This window comes from Apaloderma vittatum, unplaced genomic scaffold, assembly GCF_000703405.1.
Source record: "Apaloderma vittatum isolate BGI_N311 unplaced genomic scaffold, ASM70340v1 scaffold11374, whole genome shotgun sequence".
In the NCBI taxonomy this organism is placed as follows: domain Eukaryota; kingdom Metazoa; phylum Chordata; class Aves; order Trogoniformes; family Trogonidae; genus Apaloderma; species Apaloderma vittatum.
The window spans coordinates 56,457-74,740 of record NW_009714371.1 but is presented as its reverse complement, the minus strand read 5'-3'; the positions used below and the strand labels follow the sequence as shown (position 1 = coordinate 74,740).

The 18,284-nt window shown below is 39.2% G+C and overlaps 1 protein-coding gene across 1 annotated transcript in view; it reads left to right on the top strand.

Moving 5' to 3' along the window:
* Positions 1 to 1,140: 1,140 nt before the first annotated feature.
* PUS10 (pseudouridylate synthase 10) overlaps positions 1,141 to 18,284 on the top strand; it is a 28,707-nt gene continuing 11,563 nt past the window's right edge. The window contains exons 1-8 of the mRNA XM_009868744.1: positions 1,141 to 1,266; positions 2,343 to 2,600; positions 4,071 to 4,157; positions 10,487 to 10,521; positions 12,957 to 13,058; positions 13,256 to 13,265; positions 14,716 to 14,777; positions 17,270 to 17,315. Of these exons, the coding sequence (XP_009867046.1) occupies positions 1,141 to 1,266; positions 2,343 to 2,600; positions 4,071 to 4,157; positions 10,487 to 10,521; positions 12,957 to 13,058; positions 13,256 to 13,265; positions 14,716 to 14,777; positions 17,270 to 17,315 (726 nt within the window). The remainder of the gene's footprint in view (positions 1,267 to 2,342; positions 2,601 to 4,070; positions 4,158 to 10,486; positions 10,522 to 12,956; positions 13,059 to 13,255; positions 13,266 to 14,715; positions 14,778 to 17,269; positions 17,316 to 18,284) is intronic.

The window sequence follows — 18,284 nt, the reverse complement described above, 5'->3', positions numbered from 1 at the left end:
CTTCTCGGTGTGGGGTTTTGTGTTTTTTCCCGGTGAATCTCCTGGCTCAGACCGCGGCAGCACGAAACGCCGTTACCGGCAACATCCAAGCGCGTTCGTGCGTTCTGTCGTAAGAGCAGGCTTGGCCGTTTCTAGATAGGCCTTGTTTGGGTGTTTTTTTTACGGTTTGCCGCTCCAAATCCAGGAGGAACTGAATGAATTGAACTAACAGCTTCCCGCACGCTGTGGAGGTTTGGTATTTCTGTGCGAGGTGCCCCGGTTGGGATGGGACACGAGAAGTGGGACAGGTCGCAGCTGGCACAGAGGACGCTGACGGGTTGCCTCCGCTCCGTCTCCTGGAATACAAAAACTGAGGGGGCATCAAGCGTTGGGTACAGTAGCTGGAACAAATTCCGATGGCTCGCCTGCCAGTAGGTATTTGTGGAATTTCTTGCCAAAGGGTGTAAAGGCAAAAAGAAAGATCCGCTACGTTTACCTACACTAGGTGAAAGGAATCCCCAAACCACAAATAACTGGAGGCAGAGAGCACTTGGCAGAGGTATATGCCCTCTACACACATATTTTTCCTGTGGCATGTCTTTATCCTGGCTTTGGGGGACAGTACTGACTGAACCTTTGGTCTGGACAACTGGGGTTATTCTTATATGCTTCCTGAAGTTTCCTGCATATCCAGTAAGGGTGGGAACCTCACCAGGAATCTCTCTTTTTCCACGTTTTTCAAAAAAATGCTGAGAGTTCTATCCCATTATTAAATTTTGGTCAAAGAAATCAGTCTGTTCTTAAGTTCTGGGCAGAGAGAATGACAAGAAACTAAATTAGCCATCATCTCTTAGGAGAAAAGCATTACAAGATCTCTTACAAAAAACATAGTGCTGTATTTGAGATGGAAAATAAGAATTCACTTTCTGGGAAGTACAGAACCTCTTCCCTGAGTCAGTGGTCATTTTGGGTTGGTCTTCCAATTCTGTTGTGCCTTTTATGACAAATGTGTCTTAAACTCTATCTAGAGGACCAAAAAAGCCAAATCCAGTAATTCTAAATATGGTGCAGTTAAGTGAGTCTTTTTGTTGTTGAATTTCTGAATTGTGTTTATTCTAAGCTTGTTTTCTTTTGTTTTTATAAATTTTAGAATTATCCAGCATGTCTTTGCTGAAAGAGAAGGACAGACCAATTGTTCAGCTGTTATTTAACACTGGCACTTGCCCACGATGTATTTTGAGGTTCTGCTGCGTGGGATCACAGACGCTTTATAGACATCCGTACAAGGTTTGTTCTTTGTATTCCTAATTAGCATGTGTGAACACATGGATGCAGTGTCCTTTGTGCTACCTTGGAGGAGAAGGTGGTTGTATTCTTGGACTCTTTGCCCGAGAGGAAAATGCTTTGCAAAATGAGTTATGAAAAGTGGCTGCTGCTGCACTGTGCAATTTTGAAAAATTACAAGAATCATAGAATGTAACAGCTGTTGTGGTTTAAATGTTAAGCTCGACTCTGAAAGTTGTTGCCTGTTGCCCTGAAAACACCAGAAGACAGGGCATGTTAGCTTCTGCATAGCGTGGCTCTGTCACTTTTGAGGCTATGGCTGTTCCCTGTGTTATTTTTCCTTTTTTAAGTAACTATTACATACTTACTTATAAGTGTTAATTCTCTATGCTGTTTTTTATTCTTTTACGTCTCTACCTAATTTTCCTCTGAGTTTTAACAACACAGTAACTACTGTCTTTGTTACTGAAGACCTTTTAATAAATGTTTCTTTCTGAACTGTGTCTTGCCTCTATCTCTCATTCTTTCTAAAATTCGGACATGCAGGTAATTCTTCTCTCTCCTCTCCAGCACATCGTTTAATTTTTGTAGGCATCTCTCTTTATATGAAGTTTTTCCTCTTATGTATTCGACTTCACCCTCACCTGCGTCTGCATTCCTTTTCTTTTCATGCTATACTAGCCAACTCTCTTCCTAGTCAGATGGGCTAATGGCGTTGGAGGAATTAAATTCTTGCATAATCAAAATGACAAAAAGGCAATGAACATCTCTTTTCATGGAATAGCGATGGGGCCAAAGATAAATGCGTTTGTGCAAGTCAGGTCTGTAAAAAGTTTGCACTCTTGGATGATAAAGCAGTCTGTTGAGCAAAATTCAATTTCTCAGTATAATATTTAGAGAGAAGTACAGCTTGGAGCCTTTTTAATGTGTAGCTTTCTTTTGGTATAAATTCCAGGTTATTAATTACATATGCTAAAGCTAAACTGGAAGGGTTAGTGCTACCTTTTAGAATTGTGTTTCTGCAGCATTGGAGAAAAGAAGATTGAACAACAACAGCATGATTCCTCTGTTTGTATTAGGATTTGATGAAGGATTTAAAAGAATTTCTGCAAAATAATCAAGAAAATGAAGATACAGTTTGTTTTGATCCGCCTTGTAAAAGACTCAGACTGAAACACACAGAAGAAGAGCCTGATGATGTGAACCACAACGGAGCGCTCCGGCAAATTCCTTCGGTTAACAATGAAAATACCGCCACAGAGAACTTGGCTGTGGGGGTTTGCAATGTGTGTTTGGGAATCCTTCAGGAGTTCTGCGAGGTGGACTTTGTTAAAAAGGTAAATAACCAGTCCTTAATCTTTATATGTGCTTTTATAGGAGCTTGTGTATGTATAGAGCTGCTAAACAGTTGAAAGCCACCAGAAAACAATCTGTTCTGAGTATTTTAAATGTAGGTGGTGCCCTTTAACTACCTACTGCTCACTGACAGCATTTGCGTAAAGCAAACTGTGCAGCTGGGCGAGAAAAGTGGTTGGTTTCACTGTATTTTACTCAGGCCTTGTCATAATGTAACTTTTTTAAAAAAAAATTTAGTGCAGGAGTGCATTTTCCTAAGAAAAGGACTAACAGATACATAGTTACAGATATTTAGGCAGTAACCTGAGGTTCAGCGCCTTAGATTACAAGGAAAACATCACTGTAAGTGGTGACCCCTCTTCCTTTTTCATATACGATGGGAATTTGAGGAGGCATCAGCTGCTGCGCTCTTCAGCTTAACTACTTGTTCCTAATACCGTACGATCCTGTCTTACTCTTTAGAAAGCCACCGAGGGTGAAAATGTTTTGGTTATACAATAGATTGTAGGTAACAGAGAAAATAAGCGTTAGGAGAGGGTGTGTGCGTAATGAGTGTTGCAGACATCATCTCTGAGCAATAAAATTGCTTCTGTGAAAAACTGAAATATCAGCTAGAAAAATCACACTGGCATTTCAGCTGTTAAACAGAATTGTAATAGGAAAGGATTTGATTTAATAACAAGAATATATCTAAAAATGGGACTGAACAGCATAGCACGTAGTTCCTGTTGTTGCAGTGCATGATGTTTCTTTTTTGTTTCCATTGGCAGACTGTATCTGTTTTTACAGAATCCACGGCTAAGACCTGTTTCAATGGTTATTCTCTTGACAAGCAATGGAAAAGTCTGACAGCTTTTGTTAAGGCACCACAAAACCTGATTATTTTATACGGAAATTTCCTTATCTGATCTGTTGGTTGCACGTTGAATTTGTCTTCAACATTCACTAAAATCACTGACGCTTTGGATGACTTCTCCACTTATTTAAACTTACTTCCAGCAGGGAAATCTAGCCATCAGCTCCTGCTTGCCTGCTTTAAAATATCGCATGTGTGTTTGGGTTCTTACTTTTTTATGATGAAGAGTGATGATGAATTAATAGTGTAGATACCTGTTTGTTTCTGTCTTATCCCAGGATCTTAAACATTTTTACTGCCATAGAATTGTATCACTGCCCTGAAGAAAGGTGCTCTGAGCCAGCTGTTGTAGCCTTTGGTCCCTGTGGTGTAATTTGTTGCACTAAGATTTTATTATTCAGTTGGTCTTAGCCTTAAAATGGTGAGTTTGGTTGTTTCATGGTTGTTAGGGATTAGTCTGGTTTGTATGTTCAGCATCTATCTGAACATGTATTAACACAAATTTACAGTGATCATGCTAGAATAAAGGATATCTTAAAAGATTATCAACTCACTTCCATTGCTGAAGTTTGATATTGAAATCTTTCTTGTACAGGTGTGCCAGAAGGTTAATTCTGCTGACTACCAGTTCACTAGTTTTGTATTTTCTGTGTCGCTACCCCCACAGCTGTCTGTTAGGGAGGTAAGTGTTTACAGATATTTCTTCATAACTTGAATGCATGTTAAAGAAAGTAACTGTGGAAGGTACAAGCTGGAGGTGGTTTGATTTTTAATTGCTGTTATTTAAAAAACTCCAAAACACATCCTTGAAGTGAAGTCTGCTCTCCCCTTCCTTGTCAGCAAGTATTATTTTAATTAATAAAGTGCCTGAGTCGCTTTGTTTTTCAGCTAGCCCGGGAGTTACTTTACATCTGAAAATCTAAAAGGAGTTCCTTTAAACCCTTGGTGTATTGTTCCCTTTGGTACAGATGCCAGCTCTACTTTGTGGATCTTCTCAGAGAAGGAACTGCACAGCTGGTGCTTTTACTGAAGTAATGATAATTGGTAGTGCAGAATATAAATGAAGGAATTTGAAGATGAACTCTTCAACTCTTCAGCATTTTAAATGATGTGAAAATACACATTTTAATAGTCACCTGTCTTGGGCATCATTGAAAGTTTAGGTTTGTAAAATTACACCTTATGGCAGTTGTAAAACTACTCATTTTGATGGCAATTTAATAAAAATCACATTTTTTACATTTTGGTAATTTAGTTATAGGGGATAATGATGATATGGAGGAGCATGTAACCCTCTTTTTTTTTTTTTTAAATTGAGAGAGAATACTAAGCATCATATAACTTGATCAATAAAGCAACATTTTTTGCTTAGTTATGAGTTCTATGATATTCTGCTTTCTGATACAAAGTGATGCAAAAACACTGTTCTCAAGGGCAACGTACATCTTTACACTAGATTTCTGCCGTAGTAAGATGTCGTAGAAGCTTCAGTGAACATGGCAGAAAGAAGCGTAGGTGGTCTTGGGTTTATATATAAACCTGTGGTGAGGTCTGTTCTCATCCCACACAGTTTGATTGTTAAATAATCTATTACACTTTTAGTGGTGATTTGTGCTGTTCTGGCATCTCGTGCCAATCTTCTTGAACATAAGATTCTCTACTGCCAATCTGAAATTTAGCATAGTTGCTGTATTTGCGTCAGCTGCCACTGCGTCTGGTAAAATAATACCAGAACCAATTGCTTTGTGCTTTCTGGCTGGATAAACTGCCCTTATTCCCATTTAATTTTATGGTCATCCAAAAGATGAGATATGTCAAAAAAGCAGTTCCAGGCTAGGTGAGTATATGGATGCATGCACGTTTGCCCACAGCACTCTGTAAAACTCCAAATATAGGTCAAACTTACTCTGACTTTATGCCTAGTGTAAGCTTAGGTGTTTAAAAAAGCGAAGCCTTATTATTTTTAGGGTACTGCTGGTCAGATCTTTTCTGTTTCCAGTCTATGTTTGCTAGTCCTTACTGAGACCTCGCTGTATTCAATGCAGCCTCAGTGACCAAAACCCAAAGTGTTGCACAGAATTTTTTGGCTGAAGTCCCAACTGCAGTTCCTGTGATAGCCAAGTTCTTAATACATTTTAATTTCCATTATGCAGCTGTAGCTTGACAGCTGTAGTTTATCTAGCTTAAAAAGAATTTAGTTTTGTTTTTTTTTAATCCATGGCATAGCTATGTAACAATGGAGGAGAGGAAAGAAAAGTTTGATGCTACTCACCCTGCTTGTGTGTCTTTGCCAGAAAGTCTCGGTAGAGGGTGTTATTGCATTGCAGTTCTGGCTCAGGGATGTTCTCACGCTAACCTGAACAAGCCGGGCAAGTGTTTCTGTCTGGTTTTGAGGCAGCCTTGGCTGTAAATGGAAGAAAAAAAATAATAGTTTGCTTCAGAGAGTTCCTCTTGCTGGTTGAAATGATGATACGCTGAGTCTGTGTGGACGGGGAAAGCTGCCTTGGCAAACGGTAGAAACCTAGATTTATTACTTTATAATAATCTTGTCTCCCAAGTGCAATAAATTACTAGTTTGGTAAAAAGGATGAGTTGTAATTTTTAACTGTTCGTCTGTTTCATTCAAGGTATCTTGTCCTTATACTCAAGCGAACAGTGCTTACTACATCCAAGGGGAAAAAAATTCTGATGTGGGTCCAGAAATGAATAGGCAGAGTGAGATGAGTGAGTAGGAAGCTCAGAAACTAGATTTTTTTCTCTTTGGAAACAATTTTGGTTCATCTGCAAGCAGGTCTGCAATAGGGAGTTCCTGCCGTCCCCTCTGTTCCAGCCCTTCAGCCTCACCAAGTGCTAAACCAGCTCTTTGTGTAGCTGTGCTCTAACTGAAGGGGTGAAAATGGGTGATTGTTGAGAAAGAACGGCTTTAAAATCATAGGAGTTTATTTCCCACATATTTCTTTATCACTTCACAAAATAATTGGTAAAAACAGTTCCTATTTTACAGTTACAGAAAAACAGAGAGTAATATAATATGCTAAAATATCTCAGAATGCTTTGTGTTGGAAATAGGCCTTTTGTTAAATTATATTTATTAATTCTATTCACTGTATAAGAACATACGTCATTTTATCATGAAAGGACACCCCAAAGACAGCCTCTCTCCTAGTGACCTTTTGTATGACACACAGGTTTTCTCTGACTACTTTCTAACACAAAATCAGGAACTGCCTTTTAATGTTACCTTGAGCTCATTTCATTATGACAGTTGTCATTCTGCCAAGTCTAAAATGTATGGTAGGAGCTGCAGAAGAGCGGGACATAAAATTTACATTTGCATAGTATTTGTATCTGTAATGCAGAGAAGCTATCACCTCTTTCCACAAGTAGGATATTTGATTAAAATAAATCATAAATACAGGAGTCCCAAGTTTATGCCAGACCACTGTATTAGAATATGAAGTGAGTCATGCCCTTCAAAAGGGTGACTGTTAGCTACGTCTCTAGTCTCAGTTGTGATCCATCATCCTGGTACTTGCTACAAGGACATTGATGCAAATAGCATCTGTAGTCATTACTCCCTGTAGGACTGCGTATACCTCATCGTGGAATTCCCCATCTCTAAGCTCTTTTCTAATACAGTGAGAAAATGCTGTGGCTGGGATTGCACTTGGTATTTCAGCTGTTGCCTCTGTGATCCCTCAGATAGCATTGGAATAATATCCTGCAGCTTCTAATCAATATAGTGCCTGAGCTCCTGTATTTCAGAAATATATTTGCTGCTAAGCATGGCCCTGCAGGCTTGAGCTCTGTAATGAGCATTTTTCATTTTCAAACCACTTCACAAACATAAAGTAATTATGAAGTAGAGGGATCTGATCCCCTGCTTCACCTACAGCTGGGAGAGAGTGGAGAGGTTTGGCTTGCTTGGTGGTTGAATGTAATTTGGAATTTGGGATCTTTTGGCTTCTGTGCTCACAGTACCCTCATCTATTGTTTCCTCTTAAGGGGGTGAGAAATTTCTTGAATTCTCTTTCAGTTTTGAGGTCAAGAGAGAGGAGATGAAATTTGACCTGTGGTCTCATTCTAGTGTAGCTACTTGTATTAGAAGTTTTCTCTGTTTTCTAGTTGTACCCCCATAAAATGGGGGAAAGGAGTGAGATTAGCCACCCGACTGACTACCAAACCTACAAGTGCTTTAAATCGGGGCGTATTAGATTCTTTTTAAATTGGCATTTGTCAAATGCAGATTTCTAGACCCAGTTCTGTGGTTGTCATATTCTCTAGCTGAGAATTATGTTCAAGGACTTTCAGTTGGAAGCTATTTTTATTTATGATTTTTATCTGGTTTATTATACAAACAAGATTACAATATACTTCATGGTGTTTTGTGAAGCAGTCTTACTCATACTGTCTGCATATGCAGGCTAATGAATCACAGTGAATTTCAGTAAACCTTATTCCATCAATGCAGCTGTTTTTTTTTTGCTCAATAGCGTGCAGTTTCGTGTGTCACACACCTAAGAAAGTTTTTGTCCTCCCTCTGCCTTTCCTCTTTCCCCTTAATATTTCTAGCAGTGTTTTTAAGATTCCCTCATTCTTTCTGGTGTACCGAAGAAAGGAAAATAGACATTTTTTTGATTCAGGTTCCTCTATCAGCATGTAAAAGAGATCGATGATGTGGTTCCTTCTGATATGAATGAAAAGATTATGTGATCCTGGCTCTGCTCCTGAAGTTTGATCCATGTTTTCAAACCTCTTCATTAGAATTATTTCCTTGACAATAGAAAGTAATTCTTTCAACAGGGTTTGAGAGGAGGTTTTTCTTAAAGCACTTTATACGAAGAATGAAAGGCAGGGAAGGGATTTAAAATTCTGAAGAATTTGCATCAGTGGTGTGCACTGTTTTTGAGATACAACCATATACACCCCTGCAGTGTCCAAAAGAGTTGGTGTGACAAGCATATGGAATCACCTTTCCCTGACACTTTACTAGTAGTTTGCAGTCCCCAAATTGAAACCCACTTATTTGGATTTTTGGTTTTTTTTCACTGTGGTTGTTTCAAGCCAAACAACTTGATTTTTGGAATTCAGCTTCAGTGAGGATGGTGAGACTGGGTGTCCAGACTCTGTATTGATAGTACGGGTTCTATTAGTTAAGTGGCATCTTGCCAGTCTTAATGTGTTTTGTTGTTATTGTTGTTAGTAGAGGAAGAACTGAAAATGTTACTGGTGTTGTTGCTTCCTTGTAGGAAGTTTTGATGGGAGTTTTCTTCTTATTATTAATTGCTTTTATACCAATAGGCATTACGTTGAAATTGAAATGTTTTAGACATCTTCTGAATACTTGTGTCAAACGTTAATTTTTTTTGCACTTAATTAAAGACCCAATAAGCCATTTGAGGTCAAAGTTAAAATTCTGGTTAGATGTAGTGCCCTTTAGTTTAGTCAGGTCTGTTCTCATTGTGCAGAGAATGGCAGTCACTCTTGGCCCACACAGAGGCAACATTTAAAACGCTAAACAATTGCAACACTGAAGTAGTAGATTATTTTGTAGAGTCACAGTGTATCGGTACAAAGAAGTGAGTGAGACTGCAGGAAGATGCGCCTCTAAAATGTTTGGGCCCCCAGAGCCCAGTGTGGGAAAGATAAGCTTTTGGAAGCGTTCGGCCTAAGTGATGTTTGGAAAACTTTTGATGGTTGTTCAAGTCAGTTAGTGTTGCTCTGATTCCATGGGTGTTGCTTCTTTGTGCCTCTCTTTCTATTTTTCTCTTGTCCTTTCCTACCACGGGTAATTTTAGTTCTGCTTTTGACCTTTGTTGCAACCATTGTTATTTCTTACACTGCTGAGTTCCATTTGTTGGTCAGGACACCTAAGTAATGGTTCATTGTCTCCTTTCCTGGGCAGTGTCTTATCTAAGGCATCAGCTACATTATATTTCTTTACCTATGTAAAGGCTGCTAGAGGAGAGGAGTAGAGTTTGAGGAAGTATTTACAGACCGAGGACAATCAGGCATTAGAGCAGATTGTCCGGTGAGGTGATGCAGTCTCCATTACTGAACATTTTTAAGAACTCATTGGACAGAGGCCTGAGCAACTTTTCTTCATTTCATAGCTAACCCTGAAAGGTTGGATAGAGACCTCCTGAGGTCCCTGAATTATCCTACGATAACATATGTAAAGTAAATATTATGTCTTGGAACTTCTGCTCAAAGAAGTGTGTGAGGAGCTGCAGAAGATCGTGTTCATGGAGGATCTGCACAAAGTGACTGAGGGTCAACAGGGAAGTGAAGAAAGAGAAATCAAGGTTGAATTGGCCCATGAATCTCAGATCATAACTTCCAGCCATTCCTACATATGCTATGTGAGAAAGAATTGTTAGCAAACTTGAGCGTTTGTATTAAAAGCTCCCCCTGATTTCTAGAATTATTCCATCTCTTCCTCAACTTTCTCATATTCAGCCTGTGTCTCCTGAACTAAGTGGTGTGCTGTAAATAAGGGGCAGTCCTCAGGAAAAAGGTTTGTGACCAAGTATGTCTTTTATTTAATTTTTTTTTCATAAGGGATGATACATGCATTAGAATTCTTTTTTAAATTTATATGTCAAATCAGTTTTCATATACCATGCATTTAGACCCTTTTTTTCCCCATTTCTCCTTGTAACAGATAACTGCTAGTTGCACTTGACTTAGCTGTCAGAGTCTTTCTAGGTAAAGTATTAATAGCAAGTTTCAAAGTGTGTTTAATGCAGCCTGATATTTTTTTTAAGGCCAGATAGGATTTGAGGTGAATTGCAAAGTGAGATCTTATGAATAAATAGAAATGCCAATTATATCTTTCTGCTTCTAAAGCAAATCCTAATTTAAATCCTAATATTTCTGTTTTCTCTTGAATTTTTAAAAGCATTTTTCCTTCTACTGTCTCTCAAATTGTTGGGAGTTTTGAGCCTTAATTCACTTAGGTTTTTTTTTTTCTTTTCTCTCTTCTTCCTGGGCATGGCTGGTGACCCATAGCGTGCTGCTTGGCTGCTGGTAAAACAGGAAATGGGGTGAGTAATTTCTTCTGGCAACCCTCGTACCACTTCTGTGAGACTTTTCCAGATTTAGAGAAAGGAGAGATACTCTTACTATAACTTTATTCCAGCATAGTAGAAATGAGAAACCACTTAATACAGTGGACCTGCTGAGACATGTATGTTAAGAGAAAATTTTAACCAAGCAATTAATCCTATATTTTCAAGGTCAAGACAATTGCTTTCATATAAAGGTACTTCTGCTTACAGTTGTGGAATATGTAGACTGACTTCCTGTGTCCTTGGCCAAGATTTTAACTTTGTACCTTCAAAACTAAGCAAAAGGAAATTTAGAAAAGGAAGTTGCCATCATTTTTTGAATTATTATTATTATTACTCTTGTTCATACTTTTTGCTATCTGTCTGACTTACATAGACACCAATTATTTATATAAATGTTGAGCAGGCAAGAAGCTGGTTTTATAGTTTTGTCTGGTTGTCCAGTTTACTTGACTTCTTACGAAGGAGAAGTCGGTGGCTGTTTTTCGTGTGGTATTTTATTTTTACCTGGTTTGATCTTAGTTAGGGTTTCTATCTCTTTTTCTTTATGGTGTGATTATATCTAGAATGTGGCGTTTCAACTTGAAGTGCAGGCTGTCTGTCCAGCTGTCCAGCTGTGAGTGAACTTAGTGGTCCTGAGCAGTGCCGTGATGCCATCTGTGAGCCAGAATCTTCTTGTACAGGGAAGACATAACGAAATAAAAACCTCTTCATTTGACCACTGTATCAGGTTTAGCTTATGTTAATAGCCACTGAGAACTGTTAGTCAGATCATAGTGAAAAGTCAGGAGGGTAGCGAGACAGATGTTAGTGCAGCGGTTGCAAATTAGATTTGACTCTTCCTTTTCATACCTCACTGTTTTGGAATCAATTCAAATGCTTGATTTTTTTTTGCCTACTCCAGGACATTCCCACTTCTGGCCAAATGAGAACGTATTAGAGACATTCTGAACAGATGAATTGTCTTTGTGGGCAAGAGGAAAGAAATCCACTAGTCTCAAAGTTAGTTAAGAATACTGAACTAGTCTTTGGTGGACTCAGTCTTGGCTGGAAGTGCCATTTCAAGATATTCATGAAAAGCTAGACTAAAATATGGTGAATCACTTTCCACTTTGAGACTACTTTAAAAGCAATTGTTTCATTAAATTGCTTGAGAGAAGATGAGGCCCTGGAGGGCAAGTATTGCCCACATAGCTTACCATTGGTGCCATTTGTCTAGGAGGACTTTGTGCTTTGCTCTGTGAGTTCCCAAAAAAGTGGTCTGAGATCATACGCCGGCGTCCTTACAGGCACCCGCGCCTTTCAGCTTCTCTCGTAGGCAGAGGTGCAGAAGTCAAGGCCTGGTCTTGTACCTACAGAGGCAGTTGAGCCTGACCCAGCAAGGTCAACAGAGATTGTGATCTGGGCTTTTCCTTTTAGGAATTTCTGCTCACTGGAGTTCATGGCCTCATTAATGAAGGACTATATTGCCCTTTGAACAATAAAAATAAGTCTAACAAGATATTTTTATTTTTTTTAAACAGAGGATTTTTGTGTCTCTCTCTTTCTCAGCTCTTCTCCAGGTAGACCCTGGAAGGACTTTTGGAGCTTTTGATCTACCATGAAGCTAATGCATGAGTTTTCTCACTGCATGTTTGTTTGCACAGAAAAAAAATTTAAAATCTCAATTTAAATAGTAGTGAAAAAACCAGTGGCAAACAGAAACAGGGCAAACCAAGATATTGCTTAGAGGGGATGCTAGGCAGGAGTTTCCTTAGCAAATAGCATAGGTGCTGATCTGCAGGATCCAGATACTCAGTTTACTTAAGCTGAACTAGACGTTGATGTACTATCAGAAGGATTTTGCCTCCATCTGCACATACCTTGTGTCTTTTTTTCTGTTAACATAAGAAGTGCGTGTGTGACCACTGGGAGAGGTGATCAACTCACTGATTTAACTGAAGAACAAAATGGGTTTTGGTGGATTAGTGTTTGCTTTAAATGGGATCGACGGACTGGTATTACTTACGCTGCTGTGGAGCACCAGCTTGTAATTGCTGGCAGAAATGCACAGCCAGGAGCAGGGAGGAGGCAACAAAGTCCTACCAGTTCTTGAAGGAGTTACACCTTTAGCTGCTCTCTGCTAAGCTCTGCTGTGTTTATTGCAAAACATCGTACTTGGGATCCTGGTCTGGCCTTGATGTTTCCTCAAAACTCCTGTTAATTCAATACAAAGATTTGGTGCATTACAAGAGGTCTTGGAACAGCCTTTCATTCTTTCATGCCATGGTCGTGTGCTTAGTACTTTTGTTCTTTTTCATTTGTGCATTGCCTGTTTACCTGGCACTACGTAAGTTTATCTTGTAATATTATATGTCATGTATCTATCTTTGACAGACCCCTGTGCAAGTTATTATTTCTTTGTGATTCAGAAATCTGGGCCTTTCCTTGGCAAAGGATGACATTGTTCAGCTGAAAGAAGCTTATAAGTGGATTATTCATCCCCAGTTGGCAGAAGAGTTGCTGATGGAAAGGTGTTGTATAAATAAGAAAACACTTTTTTTTTTCTCTGTGTATTTTTTGCTTTTCTTTATACGTGCTTTTGTGTGTGTGTGTATGTATTTATACACATACATATATGAGGGGGGAAAAAAGTAAAATTATGTACTTTTTTTCCCCTCATTAACAGATAAACAAGTTGCATTGCTCTTATATTCACTGTAGGGGGAAGCAGGGGGAAAGTTCTTTTAACCAAAGATCTCCAAGTCTCAGTACCAAGGGGTCCAGTCTTCATTTAGGTACTCATAGATCATTGCATCTTCTGAAACCATCATAGTCTTTTGTTAAATCTCTTGCTCTTGTGCTGCCATCCTCTTTTTATCAATGAGACTTTTTCAGTTTTCTCATTTCCCAGGATCTCTTTTTCCAGAGGCTAAGGAATGCTCACACATTCCTTCTTTGCTCTCCTGTTACCACCAATACTATTAACTGTGCTGTGAGATAATTTGTTCAGGTTGTTAGCATATTAAATTCCATGGAAAAAATGTATTTCTGAAACATGCTGAAAGAGGAAAGACTGGTCCGTGTTCATTTTAATGATTGCTGCAGATACGCATGTTGGAACCTGCAATACCTGCAAGTAGGCAGTAGAAATGTTTTTTCAAACCCTGGTTTCAAACTTTCTGATTCTGATTAATATTCTTAAAATGTTTCTGAAAGACACTGACTGAATGTGATGTTTAGATGTTGCCAGATAAATTCAAGAACACCATCATCTTGAATGTAAAATTTCTACAAATGTGGCTAAAATTCCTGCTGAGGACAAGCCTGGCTGACCCCAGCTCAGGACTAGACTCCTTTAGTCTTTACATTGATTTGTCAGCTTCTGTAATAATTACAGATTGTCTCTTCCCAGGAGTGTTCATTGAAAACATCCTTTTTATCTTACTGAAGAAAGAAATGCTCAGTTACCCATAAGATGATCCAAGAAGAAAGAAACTTCTTGCATACCAAGTTAGCAAAAGCTCTGCAACACTTAGGCACTGAGCCACTCCAGACATCGTCGTACCATAAAAGTTACTTTGTCTAGTGCTATATATCTACGAGGCACTTGAATATTAGCCAATCTTTTCAATAGCCCTCTTGAGATATTCTGGTGTCTGAATAACAGAAGTAATGAGCGTTGTTTGCCCAAGGCCAGGGAGGGAATTGGGGGCAGAACTGAGATTACACTAGAGTTTCTGGTCTAGCTGTCAATCCTCTAGGACACGTTGCCTTTCTTCGCCCCAAGGCCATCCAGGCATTGCAAGCGAAGCCCCTGACAAATTTTTATGATGGTGACTACTACAGGGTTTTTATCTATGCACTGCTCTCCCAGAAGGCTTGCGAAGTTTAGTGATGACCGTAATAGGCTTTGAGTATACACTGTCTCTGACTCGGTTTCCCCTGTGCAAAATGGGGCCAGGATCTATGATGTGTAGGTCACTCATGGTTTTGAAGTGCTCTCAGATAATCTTTAGTTACTCCAGAAATGCAAATGCTGTTACTCTTTAGATGATGTTGTAGAATAAATGGGTTACTTTTGTCTACCTCTTTGTTGTTTTCCCAATACTACAATAAGAATGCTTGAGAATATCCTCGCTGTTTATTTAAAAAAAAACATTACCTCCTTCTCTCTTTTTTTTTTTTTAGAGTTTGTTTGAAGTTAGTGTGGTCTTTGCTCACCCAGAAACAGACGAGGAGTGCCATTTCCTGTAAGTTTTTATATAAATAACAAAAGATCTTTATCTAAATATTGTGCAACATTGTTGGTTAAGATTTGCTACAGATGAGAATGTGTAGTGTTTATAAACTAGAATGGGGCCTGCATCTAAACTTCCTCATATTCTGCCAGAGTTGCAGAGCTTAAAGTTACACCATCTCTGGTTCATTCTGTGCTTTAAAGCGAAGAAATAAAATAATCCAGGATTTTGATTTGAATTGGAGGGAGAACAACTCAGATAAGGTGTTCAATTTCAATCCTTTTCAAAGTCATTCCCCTCTTTAATATAGCCATATAATTTTTAAAAATTACATCCAAACCATGTAGTTGCTGGTGGGGGAATCTTTTGAGATCATGCCTAGGTTTTCCTGCTCTTAGAGGACACGTGAACGGGAAGGAAGGCGTTGAAGTGAGTTAATCCAACCTAGCTGGTTGATTAAAACAAACAGAAGTTTCTTGACCACAACACAGGATTTGGCCTGGCCCAGTAGGGCATCTGTACACACAAAGAAGCAAAATATTTCTGTGAATTTAGCTGCCATTTAATCTGATTTCTCAAAATCTAGGTTTAGTATATTCTGAATAATTAGGTTCACTCTTCCTGTTTGCTGATGCTTCCTGGAAAACTGAAGTTTCACTCTGTTTCATCACTTGTGTTCCTATTGCAAGTTGAGCCTTAGCATAGAAACAGTCTCAGTGTAGACTTCTCTGCTGCGTAGTGGATTCATCTCCAGACTAGAGATTTCCTTTGCAGCCTTTGTATATTTCCCCAGTTTTACCCCTTCTGGTTTTGGTTGAATGCCTACTGTGCTGCCTGCTTTGCATGCTTGGTGACACACCAGGTATTAGGAAGAATTGATTACTAGCATTTGCTGAACGTCTTTCCTTTCCAGCTTCTTCAAGACTGGCCAAAAAGGGGAGAAAGTAGTAGGGCCAAACTACAATTCTAAATAATAGTACCTGCAACCCTGTAAAAATTGAAAACTTTCTGGATCCTGCACCCTTTTGCTCTTAATTATTTAATTTTACTTAATGAATTTCTGTTTTCTGTAGTGTTCTTCCTACCTCTGAAACCTGGCAGCTCTTATTTTTAGCTCACCCTTTCATGCTTTTTGTGACCTTTCAAAAATGCTGATGCCAAACATGTTGTGGTGCTAGCAGGAATAGTTTTTAGAGGTGAAAGCTGTAAAGAAGTTCCATTCCACATTCCAACTACTCAGGCTTATTCCACGTGACTTGACAATATCCCTTTATTTGCCTTCTCTTTGTAGCATACTTAAACAGCAGTAACGGTTTTAGACATTTTTTCTGAAGGAACAGCATATTGCCTAATTCAATTACGTAGTAGTTTCTCAGATATTGAGGGATTCTGCATAGGTGAACGGCCAGCTCTGGGCATATTCCAAGGCAGTGGTTTAGTTTCAGTGTAAATATGATAAAATTGGCAATTGTCACGGCTTTAGTCATGACAGTCATGTTTTATGTGGAAGCAGAACAGGACCTTGTCTCAACCTGGAGAAGGCCTCCAGGTATGCTTTTAGGTGGAATTTCCAAGTACAGCATCTGCAATTTCTCATCCTTTGAGCTGTTCCTACGCAGTTATGTGTAGGTAGGTGTGCTACAATGACCATTGGTTTGATGTGGAAGACTGAATTTGCTCTTGGTAGCTTATATTTGAGGATTTGTGTTGAAGGTTATACTGAAATTCTGGAAGAGGGAATTTGTGAGGTTTTGCATCACAAACTGGCCAGACGAGATGCTTGCATAGAAATAGCAAGCAGTCAGACCTGCTTCCTTATAGTCTAAAGTGGTTAGCAAAGCATCAAAAAGCACCAGCAAGAACTGATAGATTGTGTTGTAGGGTAGAAATCATCTCTAACTGCTTACATAGAAATCCACTAATGGGAAAAGCAACTTCCTCTACAGTACTCAGAAGAAGTTTATCACTGACTTGGCTTTCACTTTCATGAAACAGCCAATAGTTTCCTTTTGAAGAGGCAAATCGCAAGTGGTACTGAACACCTGGGGTTACTTTTCCTATAGTAAATTGAATTTTCCTATCCAGAAGCAGCAGTTAGAACCTCTGGTTTGTCATGTGCATCGTCTAAGACCAGCAAGTATAGATTTCAAGATGTCGGTGAATCTTGCACAGAAATTAAACATTATTCGTGACCTTTATTGAGGAGGATTGGAAAGCCAAACTTCTTGTGTGCTTTTCCGTCCCATCTCAAAGCTGAGACACATTTGTGTTGGTCAGAGCAAAAGAGGCTTACAGAACTTTGCCCATGATTTCTCTCTAGATCAAGCAGTGCACGCCTTCTGCCATTTGAGGTTTAGGATAAGGTTTATTTTAAAATCAGCTCTGTGCTAAGCTGTGGAAGTGAGATACTCGACACAGTGGTACAAAGACCACGTACGTGCTGTGCTTGTAAGTCTATTTGTTTTCCTGTAAGAGTAGCAGCTAATTTTCACTTCTGTATTTAGAGCCACAGCCTGTCCAGACTGTTTCAAACCAGCAAAGAACAAACAGGTAAGAGCTTGTAATTGTTGTATTTTCTTCTCTGATATTCAGAATTTCAGAGCGGCAGCTACAATGAAGAACTTACCTGGATATTCAGTCAGTGTTTAATGTCTGATTTTCCTTCATCAAAAAATCCCTGTAGTTTTCAATTTTCTGAAAATAAAGTTGCCTCCTGTATTCATTTAACATTTCTGTGCTTAGGAAGACTGAGAGATTGGTGCTTTTCTTTAGGTTGTTCAATTTCCAGACTGTCTAAAGGCCATAATTTTAGGAATATTCTCTGTAAATACTTCCCTTAGGATCTAGGAATTTGATTGTCATGCATTAGAAGTAGCATAAAAGATGATCCTCGAGCTCTGTGTGGGTGAAACAGTTCAGATAAGTCACATTGTGAAGATGAGATCCTGCAGCCAAAGGAGAGACGATGACATTGCAGTTGATGTCCTCTGAACTGAATGAGTGATACAATACATATCAGGATGGTTTTATCCTGCCTATCCCAGGTGGGAGGAGAGGAAGAAAGAAAAGGAACCTTGCCACTTGTTGCAGACCCTGGGTTCTCACAGTCATTGAGGGAAGAGGGGACATGTAAGAATAATGGGGAGAAACCGATATAACTAGGACAGTTGGTGCAGTCAGAGGGAGAACAGGTAACTTCCATCAGAAACCTATGCGAGTCCTTTTATTCTTTCTGGTGAAGAGTCTGCTGGTGTTTGGCAGAGGCAGTCTGACCCAGTAATTCTGCCTACTCTACTCCACCTGGCCAATACATGCAAATCTTTTTTTTTTTTTTAGAAGGATTGTGTCATAATAACTCGCTGCTTGCTGCATTGCTCTCCTTTAAAAGGGGGGAAATCCCACATAAACCAGCAGGGCCTGGCTGTTAAAACCACACAGGCAACAAGATGCAGAGGGATCTAAAGAAAAAGCTACTGGCTCTGAAGAGCCATCAGAGGTTCATCCCTATAAAGAAGCTGT